General features: G+C 31.2%; 1 protein-coding gene across 1 annotated transcript in view; it reads left to right on the top strand.

The window, feature by feature from the left end:
- Positions 1-16694, top strand: part of LOC130452438 (prolactin-releasing peptide receptor) — a 317870-nt gene that overhangs the window by 289318 nt on the left and 11858 nt on the right. The window contains exon 5 of the mRNA XM_056791721.1: positions 2514-2840. Coding sequence (XP_056647699.1) covers positions 2514-2840 — 327 coding nt within the window. The remainder of the gene's footprint in view (positions 1-2513; positions 2841-16694) is intronic.

The raw sequence follows: 16694 nt of genomic DNA, 5'->3' as shown, positions 1-16694 counted from the left end.
AGGAGTGCTATATATGTATCTTTTTTTTAACTTGAATTTATTTGTATAATTGGATTTATATTGTTCACATTTTGTAATTTATATGTACGTTGTCGGATGATTCTATTAATTTGATTTTTTGGATATTGATTATTCTTCAAAGAATATTTGAGTTTTTTTATTACTTCTTGGTGATATCCTGAAAAAATTAATTTTAATGCTATATCTATTATAGGATTAACGACGCTGTTTTTCTGTGATTTGGGATGGCATGAGTTATAATTAAGATATATTACCAGATAACCAGACCATGCTTCTTTTGTATAATATTTAGTTTTTATGTTCAGTCACATTAGTACAAGTTACAATGTTCTAGATTCAGGTATATATAACGAATTTACATAAATTCTTAAGCCATTATACTCTACTCAACAAAGTTGTTTATCAGTGATATCTAATACACGAAACCACAAAGGCGTCTATTGTAAAGGAGCAGAGATGCTTCAGCATTAAATAGGGATTATGTAGGCACATTAAATGAGGAGCTCAAATCTTCTAGTTTATAAGTGTATAAACAAATACATTGAACAAAACTTCTTTCTTTTGAGTTCTTTATTAATACAGATGAACACAACATTTTTCTAATTAAAATGTAATCAAATGATCAAATCGTCATCTCATTCATTGTATATACTGGGAAAAGAAACCAGACTAATGGCATACGTCCACTCTGCATTATATTTCATATGGAAAGTATTATGGAAACACAATTATGGGGTTGATAATCGTTTTAGATTGGAATTTCATATAGCGCCTGACTTCGTAAAATACTGTAACATTTTTCGTATTTATTTATACTCTTTCTATCCGTGGAGTGAACAAATAAATACTGTCTCTTACGTCCTTAATTTATATTAATTTATTTATAAATATAAGTCGAATAATTGTTGCGATTACATTCACTAATTCGTTTTTCCACTATTCAAAACTTACTGCGCTACATAAACTTATTTATACACCACAAAGTTCCAGAACAAAAAGAAACACAAGAAATAGTAGGGATGGACTTTCCTAGAAATGATTCAAAATAAATACTGTAATAAACCGCCTTCTAAAAGCTCATCAATACCATTTCTAAAAAAAGATTAAAGAAGTCGCACGAATTCGCCGAATTTTGAAATTCCATTGTAGCTGGACATGGACGGCCTAAGAACTCATTTCGCGAACAGGGTACCGTTTTCACGAAGTACTGAAAATGAGGTGAATTTTTCCTAAAAAGCATACAGCATTTCACAGCATTTTTTATAGGTGCCTTTCTCTTATGATGTGGTCCATTACTCGTAGCGCAAGCTGTACATTTCTTGGAGCTGTTAATCCAATAAAACCTTTCAAAGACTCGCTAAAGGGTTTTCTTCACTTCCAGATGACCTCCCGATGTAAGTGTAACTTCTTCAGTACCTCGGCTTCTCTCGCTTTTAGAACAAATAGCTGTCTTCTCCTCATGGAACCATCATCATTCCCCAGGATTTTTTTTAAAAGGCCTCCTTCCAGAACTAGGACCACTGAGCACAATTTGATTTTAGTGCCGGTGAAAATCTTTTTCACTGGTAGGTCACCGATTTTCTTCCTTCCATGAGGTGAGGATCATTCTCTTGATCTTCTTTGATCCTTGTGGGTTACCATTCTTCGTTGACCACTGTAGTTTCAAGAAACTACGACTTCATTCGCTTCGGTTTTGTTGCTTCGGGTACAGTCTGCTGGGTACGGTGATCCAGAGAAGGTGTTGGCTTTTCGGTCCTAGCACAAATTGTTTTTTGGCAGTCAAGGATCATCTAACAATAATGCGCATATTTCAGATTTAAACATCCAATCTCTGCTATCCAGGAGGAACTTCCATCTAAGGAAGGCGTAATGTTACAAACTCGTTCCCGACATATAGCTGGCCCTGTTGGCTTATAATGGATGTTTTTTATGTAAGTTCTTATGATAGCAGGAGATTTATTAACATTATTTCTTCTGAACTAATTTTCAGGAAGGTTTTTATTTGTTTTTTTTTGCTTTAATTTTCTAACCTTTCGAGTTTATAATAAATAGTCATAGTGAATGGAACGAGATACAAAAGTTACTGAAGAATTTGAATAAATTATATAAGTTAGTTATGTTAGTGATGAGTTGATTATTATAAGTTAGTTAAGTGTAGGGTTAAGTGTTTAAGTGTGTTAAGAACATAGGAGACAGTGTTTATGAATTTAATGATATAATGAATAAATAATAGAAGAAATTTTTTCCTTTAATTGATCCTAAAACAATAAATAACAATTTTAGCGATTTTATATATTCCCTACGATATTATATGCATGTAAATTTGGAAGAAACCCGAAATAAAATGTTTACAAACAAACTTTACAAATGTATTTGATAAGAAGGAATTCCTACAAAAGAGTTTTGTAGATAAGATTCCTCCACCGAGTGTTTAAATTCATTCATAAGAGATAAAGTAACTAATTTCACTTATATTTTATATTCATTTTCAGAAGCATTAGAACAGACTACGATCGATCAAGTCAATATAGCCGTGGAAGCTTCCGAGATCTCGACACAGCTAGAACACTTTATGAATTCCGAGAGCCAGATCTAAACGTAATCAAAGAGAGAAGAACTCAGAAATTTCTGGTTACCATCGTAGTGCTTTACGGAATTTCTCTTTGTCCTTTGATGGTTATGAAAATTGCTAGGTTAGCGATAGTTGAGACTTATGAAAATATGGGATATTTCGACGTAGTATACATCATATTTGTGTGGGTCGCATTCTTACCGGCTTGCTCAACTCCTCTTTTGTTCATTACCTGGAAATTAAACAGGTAATTCAGTCATTAATTTTTCTATTATTGTTCAAAATCATATCATATACTAATAACCTCATGTACTGGTATATCTGTAGAAGCAGGAGTAGGTGTATTCAATACGAAAAATTAAATAATATAATATAACATATTGGTTTAAAAGAAAATATCTTCCTTTCACGGCAACCAAATAATTCGGGATAAGTATAGACCTTTCAAGTTGCACAATCAGAACTTATATTTAAGTATATTTTCTAAATCATACATTCGAACCTAATGAATTTTTAATGGATGATTATATGTGTCCCTATTGTATGTTTTACAAAATAAATCTACACCACTATCTGAAGGTCAAAGATGGCTTAAGGCCATTGTTGAACAATTCGGAACTTTTACAGGGACTACCTGTACAATCTAAAGATAGTATAAATGAATGTTTTAATCAAATTTTCAACAAAATGGTACTCTCTGATCAACTCGATCAAATTCATGGTTTAGGAGACATGTAGAAATTTTGTTCATTGTAAATTCCAAGGAAACCGTTCGCCATAAAGAGTCACTCTGAAGAAAGTTAACATAAATTGTTATCATCTATTGAAAATAGTTACAGGAGGTATACAATCAAACATTTCTTAGAGAACTAATCAATAACTCTATTTCAAAATACATCCCTTCATCAACATATGCGAATCATGATGTGATAATTCCTCTTACAAAACATCTTTCTAAGCAGAGAGAGAAAATGTTCCAAACTCAATATCAACCAAAAATAAAAATAATTCTATCAAATATAACATTAGTAGTATCCTACTACATCTCTATAATCTGGCCGCTGATTGCAGAGAGTAATCACGTGCATAGTGCATGAGAGAGAAATTGTAAGCCTGAATCACACCATACACAACACTAAAAGGTATCCTGTGGCAAATTTAGATTGAATTTTAAATGCTTTTTTCAAACTAGAATTTTTATTTGAATTTTAAATACTTTATTTTAATAACATATCATATAAATAATACTTTTATTTATCAATTGCATAGCATTCGAACATTAAAATCTTCGTTCACTTAGTTAACTACTAAATGTTATACCTACATATTTCACACGTTGCCTTGATTTTTTTAAAAGTATCTATAAATATATATAATTATTATTTTAATCGTTATTTTGTTTTCCCTAACCTCAAATAGCTAGACGGTTTTTCAAATTTATGGTATATGAAATAAAAATGTAAAGTAATATCTAAGAAAGAAATGTGGTGCTATATGTTTTATTCAAATACGTATCAAAGGTTATAAAGTAAATTCATACAAAACGATGTAAATAATAATAATAATAATAAAAATAATAATCTTAATAAACAACACAAGGTCCTTTCTTGAATAAATTCTTTGTGTTCAAAAAAGGTGGTTTAGTGGGATATAAGGGCGGATGAATTTTTATTTTAATCTAAATCGGAATCTGATTCCGACGAGGACGAATCTGCTGGAGAAAATTTTTTAACATCAAGGAACGGCAGAGATAGTTCCTCCCCCAGCTCCATCGTGGTCTGTATACAAGGATGTATGCCATTCAGATGGAGCAGGAAGGAATCTCTTCCTAGGAGCCAAATGACAATATATTGATATTGAAGACTCCATTGGTAATCTAAAGACTTGTTGTTGATATATTTTCCAAAAATTATTAGTTTCCTATACCAGTCAGCAAAAATGTAATTATATTCGTTTTTAATGGATTAAGTATGAAGAAAAGGTAACGATTTTTCAGTATTCTCCTTTCCTGTAATGAATTGTATATGGAGAATGAAACTATAGAAGTGGAATAGTAAATTATTAATTTCATTACACTGAAGGAATGAAATTATATCGTCTACATAATTCTTAATGTAGAATAATTTGAATGGTTAAACAGATATTATAAAGTCCAAAATATAATCTATTACATCTGCTAATATAGGCGATATTGAAGACTCCATTGTTGTTCCAAAGATTTGTTGATAATTGTTATTTTTATGAGAGAAGTTTCCAGAAGTGATTTCATTTGTTTTATCGATTATTTGGTTTTCAAATTTTGACAGATTATTTTTAAGTTTGATTATTGTTTTTTGATTATAAACAATAGATGTAAAACTATTGTTGGTCTCTAGTTCTTGGCCTATGAGTATTTTTTCTATATGCTTGATATTGTTCTGCAGAGAGGTGGGAAAATGTTTTTGCGACATTGTAGTAGGAAGCATCTAAATCTTTGAACCGTTATTTCAAATTTTTAACAGCTAACTGTATAACCCATGTAACATTGACTTTAACATTGAATAAATATCATATTCAAACGTCAATTCCGAGAAATCTAGCTCACCTATTTATACAACTTTACCATGTAAAAAAACAGTTACAGTCAAACCCTTAGTATTCAATTTATTCTCACTAGAATAGAAGATAAAACACCAATCAATGAATTACTCAAAATAGTATATAAAATACCTTGTTTTAATTGTGAGAGTGAGAAAAAGTACATTGGTCAGTCGAAAAGGTCACTGATCAGTCGAATAACTTCTCACAAGAGTGATAGCAGATTATGTCTTGATAGATGTTCATTAGCGACTCATGTCTAACAAGAAGGACACTATTAATCTGACGAAGTTTTGACAACTGAAAAAAACTACAAAAACGTTTATTTTTAGAAACAACATATATTGCCCAAAATGACCAATGCATTAATAAGAAAACTGATTCAAATAAACTTCGTGTCACTGTCATTTATGTTCTAGCCAATGAATATTCAACTACACTCATAACGACATAACCTATTGAAATTTAATGTTATCCTTGTCCTTGGTGTATGAATATATGCTTGATATTATTCTGTAGTAATTTTCCAATTTCTCTCAATTGATTATTCTACGCAACACTTTTATAGTTTTTTATCTATCACTTAAATTTTTAAATTAGTTTTTATCATTATCAATTAAAATTATTTGAAAATATTTATTTTATCGTGATTCCAAAGATTCGACAAATGACTCGTCAATTTCCTAAGGTGGTATACAAGAAATTCACACACCTGACCAAAAACGCATGTATAATTGATATTTCCGTTGAAATCATTGATAAAATCACAGCCCAAATGGTTAAGACACAACGCTCCATAGTACTTTATTTAGATTTATTTGTACAAGTTATTGACAACAACGTAATCGAATATATAAGTGTAAACTTTATATTTCATTATCGGACCACTCAATTTTCACATAAAGTTGCAGATAAATTGCTTAAATTATCACAATAGCCTGCACAAAGCTCTATTTAGAACTACTGAAACGAAACAATATCAGTTTCCAAAAATTTATGAAGAATATATATCTTTTCGGTGTATTACCAAGAAATGGAATAAAAATAATGAAAAGTGTAACGTGCCATTCGGCCTCTTAGTTTTTCTTCAAATATCTGAATATTCCTGTACGCACGAATTTATTATTTCATTTCATAAGGTGTTATCATTTTTACCATTTTTTTATATTCACTATGGGCAACCACCGGCCCGCGGGCCGGATCCGGCCCCGTGTAAGATATGATCCGGCCCGCGAGACCTTTTGGAAAAACCCAATTAAAAAAATATTACACTAAACTAAGTACTTATACTTAGTACTAGTACATATACTTATACTAGTACATATCTTCAAAAGAAAACACTTGTTTGTGCTTTTTATCTTATCCGGCACCGGATATGATATGAATAGACTATAAAAATGTAGACTAATGAATCCCATAGCCTACACAAGTTTCCTTGTGTTTCCTTAGTTTACTCACGGGAGTGACGGTGAGGCGGCAAACATCAAAACCTTCGATGTTTGCCGCCTCACTCTTTGATAATCACCGCCACTCGGCTTGCTCGATCAAATTCTTTGAAGTTTGCCGCCTCACGGGCTACACATCAAAAGATTTTATTTATTGCTTATCGATTATTCTAAACTAGTTTATTCCAGATTATTCCTTCATTTTGTCTATATAAGCGGGTGGATGGCCCTTAAGTTAGTTCAGTTCTATTTGAGGTACCGAGGTGATAACTCAGACAAGCGATATCCTAGCGAACGGCTAGAGCCGTCAACTTGCTTTGTGAATTTGTGTGCATCTTGAGTGTTTACTAACTATAGTTTATTAAGTTTATTGAACGAAAAGTAAAAAAAAAATGATGTCTGGTGGAATGAAACGAAAAGTAGATACAGAGGGTCGCCAGTTTCAAGAAAAATGGACTGAAGAATTCTTTTTTATCTTGCACAATGGTAAGCCTATTTGTTTGCTTTGTAATGAATCCATTTCAGTAATGAAAGAATTCAATATAAAGAGGCATTACTCAACTAAGCATGCTACACAGCACTCACTGACAGGACAATTAAGAACAGACAAAATCCAGAAGCTTAGAGCAAATATTGAAAAACAGCAACAAATGTTTCATAAACAAAGAACACAACTTAATAATGTTGTGAAAGCTAGTTTTATAGTTAGCTCAAAATTGGCAAATGCATTAAAACCATTTGCCGAAGGAGAATTTATCAAGGAGTGTATGTTAGAAATTTGCGGTGTTTTGTGTCCTGAAAAGAAAAATGAATTTGAAAAAATTAGTTTGTCAAGACGAACTGTTGTTCGACGTATAGAAATGATGGCTAATGAAATAAAAACAACATTGACTGACCGTATGGCTGGTTTTGAATCATTTTCCATAGCATTAGACGAGAGCACCGATTTGTCTGACACAGCTCAACTGGCTACAATTTATTCGAGGTATTGATAAGAAGTTCACTGTTACTGAGGAATTGCTAGCTTTACAGCCGCTAAAAGCAACCACTACAGGAGAGGATATTTTTAATGAAGTTCAAAAGGTATTCACAAGTTTTGGCCTGCCATGGTCAAAATTAATTGGAGTATGCACTGATTGTGCACCTTCTATGGTCGGCTTACGAAAAGGTTTCATAGGAATTTTGAATGAAAAAGCAACAGAATTAAATGTGCAAAAAGATGATTTGATAGTCCTTCATTGCATTATCCACCAACAGAACTTGTGTTCTAAGTCCATTCGATCCACAATGTTATGAATGTGGTAGTAAAAACCATCAATTTTATTCGATCCCGAGGGCTTAACCATCGTCAGTTCAAGACGTTTTTGGATGAAATATCAGCAGTAACGACGTAACATATTATTGTGAAGTCAGATGGATGAGCAAGGGAAAAATGTTGAAACGGTTTTACGAGCTTAGAAATGAGATAGCAGACTTTATGAAAATAAAAGATAAGCCACTATCTGAATTGAGTGACCCAAATTGAATATGTGATTTAGCATTTCTGGTCGATCTTACAGGCTATTTGAATGATTTAAATTTGAAACTTCAAAAACAAGGACAGTTAGTAAATGATTTGTACAGCCATTTGAAAGCGTTTCAGATCAAACTACGCTTGTGGGAGTCACAGATGCAGTCTGGTAACAGTTACCATTTCAACACGCTCTCTGCGTATGAAAATATTGCTTATGCTCAATATGCTGAAGAACTCAGTTACTGTCGGAACAATTTTCGAACAGATTTAGCGACTTCAAAAACATGGAAGAATGTTTCAATTTATTTGCTACTCCTACAAAATGTAATGTACAAAATGCTCCAATACACTTACAAATGAAGTTAATCGAGATTCAAGAAAACTCACTCCTAAAATCCAAATTTGAAGACGTAGAGTTGTGCGATTTCTACAAAAAATACCTAGAAGAAGACAATTTTCCGCAGCTTAGAAAATTCGCAAGAAGATTGATTTCTGCGTTTGGCAGTACTTATAAATGCGAACAGTTCTTTTCATTGATGAAAGTTAATAAATCAACACATCGTACAAGACTGACTGACGATAATTTGGAAAATTATTTATGTCTTTGTATCAGTGGAAATCATCCAAATATCGATGGATTAGTTTCCCAAATTCAAGCTCAAGTGTCTCATTGATTTCAGTGTATTTAACTTTTGTAGTTTGTAACAATTGCAAATGTAACTATTTAATTATAATGTTGTACCATTTTTTAAAATTTCATTTTATTATTCTAATAAATACAATAATCACATTGTCAATATACACATACATGTCAATAATAAATACATAATACAATAATAACATTGTCGTATTATTTCATGTCTAATATCTATCGCAAAAAAATATTATCACTACTTTAAAATGGACTAAGTACTTTTAAACGCGGCCCGCGAACGTTTTGCACGCTAAGCATGTCAAAGGTTGCCCATACCTGGTGTACATCATCTAATTAACAGTCATTTATATATTTCAACTGAGGCCTGAAAAAGAGTGTCTGTCGAGGAAGTAAGGTCACAAAAGAATAAACTTTATTAAATTAAGAACAATAAATATTGATGTAATAAAATGAGTCACTAATGATTGATAATGAATGGTCATTATATATTATTCTCTCATGTAAACTTCGTTACTAAATTGCATTATTTCCAGCATCTTTCTCTCTCTCTCTCTCTCTCTCTCATATCCACTTCATTTTCTAATTATTTTTTGACGTATTATTTGAAAACTGCATTTTTTGCATATCTTAATAATCTTCAAGAATTTAAAATTGATTATAAGGTCTCACTTGTTCGGTTTTTGTTTTTTTGTACTTTTGACTAATTTCAACATCATTGTTAACCTCAAATGTTTGAAATGGATCACGTACTCGAAACAGTATCCTTTACCATTATTCAATTTAATACCTATGTTGCTATTCCTCTATTAATTTCGATGCTTTTCTTTCTTATGCAGTTCGCGTATATTTTTCTCGGGGTTAACATTGAGAAATGAGATATAGCGGTGGAATTAGATTCATTGAATCAATAAAAAAATGAGTTGATGATCTGAGTGAGAATTTGGGTATAAATGTTAGATTATAAAATTTGGATCACATTCTTCCACCTTTGTACTTCAAAACTTGGGTTTTCATAAAAATTTATTCAACTGGAAATTCATTACTTTAATTTGCACATTAGGATAACCAAAAAGTAAAATTATGGACCGCATGCTCTCGAATAAATTTTTTGTTGGTCAGTTTCAACCGTAATTAGTAGAGCTTGTTTTTTACATTTTGGATAATCATCAGTGGCGGTACAACTCTTTATATTCTAATATCATCTTAATAATAATGAAAAACTAGATCAAATTCATTATATTTTCAAGTAGGATTTTGAATTTCCGATAGAGTTTTGAGTTTAAAAATGAATAAAGGTTATATTTATATATTAATAATCCAGCGAAACACATTATCTCTGTTTCTTAATTTGTCTACAATATTTCTAATTAGTTTCGAATTATCCAAAATATTCAATCAATTTATTGACGAATTGAATGAGAGGACAGGTTTTGTTCTGAACAAAATAACATATCAAGTAATTCTATGTAATTCTTATGGCTAATCCAGAAATTATAATAAAAGAGTGACACTATATGTAGCTCTTCACGAGCTAGTTACTAAGACTACCAGATATTTGAAAATAAAGTATATATATAATATAATATAATAAAATATAATGGTTAGGGAGACAGACAATTCCACATTTTCATTAGTGGAACAAGGAATAAGTTTAGGTTTACCAATCTTTTAGAATGCCCAAATTTTATCTTAGTTTTCCATTTTTTACTTCTATGAGGAATATTTGTGATTGGAGCCTCGATTTTTGAATCCAATTTTTGAATTTATTTTTTGTGCTGTTGTCGCACCAAAATTATTTTTTTCTATTTTTTCTATTTTTTCTAGTTAATACGAAATCATACATTCCTGTTGCATGTGTTCATCATCAAAGTAATTAAAAACGAATATCTCTCGGGAATACCATGACTAGGTAATAGAACAAAAACCAGCAGTAATATCTTGAATATTACTGATACTGATACTGATGGGATACCAGCGACTTATGTATCTTGTTTTTTGGTTCTTATGTCTTGGTGAAATCACTTTTTTGATCATCATTTGAAGTACTAAACTGAGAAAAAAGATTATGTGCGAGTTTTTCATGTACATCAAGCAATTCAACAAGGAAATAACAATGTTCATTAACCTAATTTCGAATAAAAAATGTCAATCATTACAATATTCTATGATTAATATAAAAATTATCTGAAATTATTTTTTATCACATCTGCAGTTTTCGTTCAAATCTATACAGTGTTTTTATGTTATCTTTGTGCAATTTTTCATCGCTTCAGAAAACATGATTTGAATTTGGAATAAATTCGACAGTTCAAATTCACAGTTGCGTCGATTGACCTCACCATTCAACTATAATGTAAATTCATAAAAAACAGAATATTTCTTGTGTCTACTTCACTACTTTATTCTATCAGGATCATAGCCCTGTTAATCCTGGAGAATTATAAGTTTGGGGAGATACAATTTATGAAGATTAAGGATTCGTAATAACTGACGACTGACTAATTTCGACATCATTAAATATGTACCTTCAGATATTCCGAGTTTATTTCATATCTAGTAGTAAATTCACTTTAATATCTGCACTAAATGTAATTTTTCTATGAGTATAACTTTTCTTGCAAGGTCATTTCTTATGAATTTGTATTTTATTACTAACAATGTAAGTGTGAGGCTGGGAACTTTTTCTCTGATAATATGCGTAACCTTCCGTTTGTGTTGTAGCTCTATCTCCATATACATTTTCAAATATCTGTCATGTGCATTTCAGTCAAATTTTACTTAAATGATTTTTCCCATTATTATTTTTGTTCTAAGCCCGTTTTTTGTGCTTTTCTATTTCTAGTATGAGTTTGAGATCTTCTCAGAGAATATGCGTAGCTTTTGTTTGATTTGTTGCTCTATCACCATAACCAATCAATCGTGAAAACCTTGTTACCTAACCAGTTAAAAAAAACCAAAAAGGCAAACCACTTTGCTAATAATCAAACTTCTAAACATGTGTGGACTTATTAAAAAATACACCAATACCATTTTAATATTATATACAATTTCTTCATGCATGACAGATTTTTGTAATTGGCAAAGAATAAAAATTTTGAGTTTGGCATGTATGTACAACTCTACACTTCCCATAAAAATAGCCGTCAAAATAAGTGTTGCTATTTCACAAAATGACAAATTTCTCTAAATTGGGACAGCATACATTATGTGTGTCAAAAAACGCTGTTATTCCACAAATCTGAGCATTTAAAGAGAGTTATTCATGTATCAAGGCTCTAAAGTCGTAATTTTTATCTCGAGGTTGGATGGAACCTGAAGAGAATCATATTGTTTTCGTTTCATAATCTTTTTATTTATTTATATTAATGGTAATAAAACAAGGCACTATAAAGTATTGAACTTAGTTTTTTCCAAAAATATTATATTTTGATTTAAAAAAAAACTTGATTATTCATTGAGTTTTCTTGCAAAATTTCATTGGATCATTAATTATTAGTTGCCTGAAAAGTTGGGTAAGTGAGCACGACAATCAGTTAAATTATAAATTATATTGTCATCACTTCTTTTTAAAGTTTCAAACAACAGTTATATTGGAAGGAAAATTAGCAGACATGATACATATTGATTCACAAAATCAGCTCTTACAGTTAATTTTTGTTGGATTACTTATCATCATAAAATGGATTCACTGCTTAGTGTGGAATAGTGAATATTTTACTTATACCATAAACATAACTATGTCTCAATTACTTTATCCATTTAGATGATAATTAGAATCTACACATATCCGAACTCTGTTCATTATCCGTTTTGTTATTAGTGTTTTATAATTTGACAGACTGTAGCAATAATTTGAAGCAATTTCCAGTTTACATTTTCAAATTTGAACGCCATCACAGAAGCCTGCGGAGAAGTCTGTGATGTTAAGTATCGAAACATATAAAATGCAACCCTTCCTTGCTTCGCCATCATATCAGTCAATGACCCTTCGATTACAGAACGAAAAATACAAATTCAATATATATTATTCCATTTATTTAAAACCCGTTACTTATTGAGTGAATTTTTTGTTAAAAACTTTACTGTTATCATCTATTATAGGATAGATATCAATAGAAGACCAGTTAACTCCGACGAGTGAACAAGTTTGTTAAATGCAGTAAAAGTGACCGCAGGTGAAACGCTGACAAAACTTTCTCCTTTTTCAAGTACATGTGCCTAGAAATAGCCTTTTATGTAATTATGAATGAAAATATTTTCCCATAAAAGAATTTTGTTAAAAAAACAGGGAGAAGAAAATAGGAGACAGAAGGGGGAAATTGTTAAGCAAAAGGAGAGAATACAGTCTGTGTTAAAAACTCAGAATATCAGAACTTTGGGCTAATATGGAAGCTATGCGGAAAGAAAAAACAGAGAAAGACGTCCGCACACAATAAAATGATATAAAAGATAGACGCCAGTCCTACAAAAAACTGAGATACCTATGCCACACAAAGATAAGTGTGGATGACAGAAAAAGCAAGACGGATCAATACAATGCTATTATAAATGGTTATAAATGGTTATAAATAAATGCTGGTTATAAATTTCAAATTAATATTTTTCACAATTATTCATATTATACTCCACGTTATGCTCATTCTATTCTGTACTACAAGTAACCTGTATTCACTGGAGACCTCTTTCTTTATGACTTCATTTGCACCATAAGTATTTGGTTTGACCAGCTTAGCTGCATTGCATTGATCTGTATATGGGTTTCATTCATGGATCCGCTACCACGTTTCTCATTCAGTTTTTTCTTCGGTTCCCTTCTTATATATTTAGAAAAAGTGAAGTAGTTCTTGCTCCCCGATGTATAATTTCACTTTTTTACTGTTGATTTCCATATTATTTTTTTTGTTCCTCTTGTTATATATGTAGGCAATCCGTAACATATCGTTGAATAAGAATTCTAATATGGTAACGTTATATATTTAGAATAAATCCTCGTCAGAGTTTACGTTTTGTTCTGAATTGTGTAGAATTAATTTTCCTGTTTAGCTCAATATGAATATTTTGTCTTTAGTACTTGTTCCCTCCCTTAATATATGTGGAGATTTTACCAGCATCGGATCTAGTCTGTATTTCAATCTTTGGCAAAAATTTCACTTTTTATTCAAGTCGGAATGTAATCTGCGTAATTTTGCGAGCTCCTTTATCTCTACATAGGAATTATTATAACCATATTCTAATTCATAAATACTATTCTGTTAGAAGAGCTGGGCCGGTGCATTGTTGAGGTGAAAGTTCCTGTGTATATTGGCGAGTGACACATGGAAAATGTGTGCCATCTCTGGCTTCAGGGTGCTTACTGTTTGGTTGACCGAAACACAATCACAGTACCTCCAATCTCAACTTGGATATCTCCACTTTTTTTTGCTGTTTACTCTATGTATGGGTCTTGTGGTCATAGTCAATCCAAACCTCATCGCTAGTGTATATTTGATTATTTCAGTTTCTGTCGTCGTTATGAAAGAAGCAAAAAACATTTGCAGATCACTTTTCGCACATTTGTTCATGGGTGAGAAATATAGGTATCATTTTGCGCAACTATTTAAGAAGACATTTCTCGGATGGTCACATACCGGTGGAATCAGCGTGTGTTTACAGTCGATACTGACGTCGGTACGAGTGGTAAGGAACGCTACTTCGAGTGAATCGACGTCAATTCAAACAAGAGTGATTTTGATATGAAAATTCTTACGTATGCAATACGCGTATCAATTCTTATGGTTTTTAAACAGATGTCACTGAAAATCAAATCACGTCACATTGCTTGTAATGGTAGTTACTGAGTCTTCTTGATACCAGCGTTTTAAGGAAAAATGCACCAATACAAAGCTAAACCGCTTTAGGCTTGAAATCAAACTACTATCTCAAAAAAGATAGGTGTTCAGTCGCACAAATATTAATAAATCTGCGTTAAAGGAATACTCAAAAAAATTATCAATAACATATTCAAAACTATTAACAGACATAATTAATTGAGAAACCATATAGATCCTAATAATCTTTCCAATCATACGTCGAACGATTTTCCAAGAATTATATTAGAATAAAAGTGGTGAAGGGCACAATGTTCTTTGTATGAATTATGTGTTCACATAGGATAGACATCTTAATATTTATAAAATAGATCAAGAAGTCAACGTAATGGTGAAATAAATAAAACAGCATTGAATGTGTATTATATGCGGAAAAGAAACCAAAAATTCAACTGATACATAACACCAACAAAATAGGCACAAGGACAGACTGATGCGGTGTGGAGATCGATTTTTCATTTTCCTATTGAAATATATGTGCATAAAGTTTAATGAAATAATGGTTTGTAGAACCGTTGCCCGTGGTAGCTAAACACTTGTGTTTATTCGAGGTAGTTTGACAGTTCGAACTTTTGTTGCTGATGTTTCAGAAATAACTTCAATTCATTATTTAAATGGGTTTCTAATAGCCGTTTTCCAGTAATACAACATATGTTCAAATATTGCAGTCGAACTATTAAGTGTTAACAAGAAGTTGGTGTTAATGTTTTACCATGCTCTTATACTGAAATTTTGAATGAAACAATTAAGTAAGATCGTTAGTTTATTTGTTTTTGATGATTGAATTGGTGATATTGCTGTACTGATTGAATTTTTAAATTTAATGCAATAATCTCAACACACACATTATTATTATAGTAATACTGTTATCGTAAACAATACTACAACAAATTTTAAATCACTAGTCAGCTCTGGATTGTAATAATAAAATTCATAATAAATATTGGTAATTACCAGTTTTAGTTTTGAATACCAATCGTAAAAGTAACATTAGTTAAATTTACAATTAGGAATCCATAATTGTGAAACATACAAATTATACCGGCATTACATTATGAATTTATTTTCAGATATTTTTTTTAATACCGGACTATATCTGAATACTGATAAATTGCAGAATGTTTGAAATGTCAAACAAGTTGGATGTTAAGATTGCAGATAAATAACGTTCAAGCTGACGAGTCAATAGTTTGTGGATAAAACTTTCAAAGAAGCCCTTCAGTTGAAAAAAGATAGATGGGTTTGAATTTTCTGTGTGTAAATTTAAGGTAAAGCTGTTTATATCTATTCATTGCTAATGAATTTGGAAGCATTTAAGAACAAATAATTTTTATTGGCCTCCACATGTCAGATGCAATGGGGTACAATCACAGGAAATGGAGTTCGGTTCTAGGCTCTTTCCTTCGGAATATCATGTATGACGGATAAATTTGATTGATTTTCTCTAAAAAATTGTCGTGATCGGTGAATTTTTATTTAATCAATTCTATTTAAATTTTATTTGTTGTCTCGGTATATCTTCTGTGTTATAATTGTTCCTCCATTTTTTCCTATATTATTCACACTTATCTCATATTCTCTTGTTTCCTTGATATATCCTATTGATTTCTTTTTCATGTTTTGTTTTATTAGTTTTCTCATAACTGTATTATTTTGTTGTATCATTTTTTTTTCATCATCTTTGCACCTTCTTCTTTTTTTTCAGATGTATCATATACTCCAATAATATCATGTTTCGTTATTTCAAAATCATCTCCTAAGTATCATCTTATCCCTTCATTTCCGTTCTGAATATACTCTTACATAGCACATATCTTACTAATTATTTATATCGTCATTACTGTCCACTCCCAAAATACTCATATTATATTACTTCGAACTGTTTATTCATATCCAAATTTCCTACTGGATTACTATGCTCCTGTATACTTATCTTATACATCCTTTTGTCTATTCCCTGCTCCAGCACTTCTATCTTTTTCTACTGTTTTCTTCTTAGACTTATCCATTGACTTATACATTGTTGCTCATACAATATTATCCA

This window comes from Diorhabda sublineata, chromosome 1, assembly GCF_026230105.1.
Source record: "Diorhabda sublineata isolate icDioSubl1.1 chromosome 1, icDioSubl1.1, whole genome shotgun sequence".
Taxonomy (NCBI): domain Eukaryota; kingdom Metazoa; phylum Arthropoda; class Insecta; order Coleoptera; family Chrysomelidae; genus Diorhabda; species Diorhabda sublineata.
This window is presented reverse-complemented; position numbering and strand designations above follow the sequence as displayed.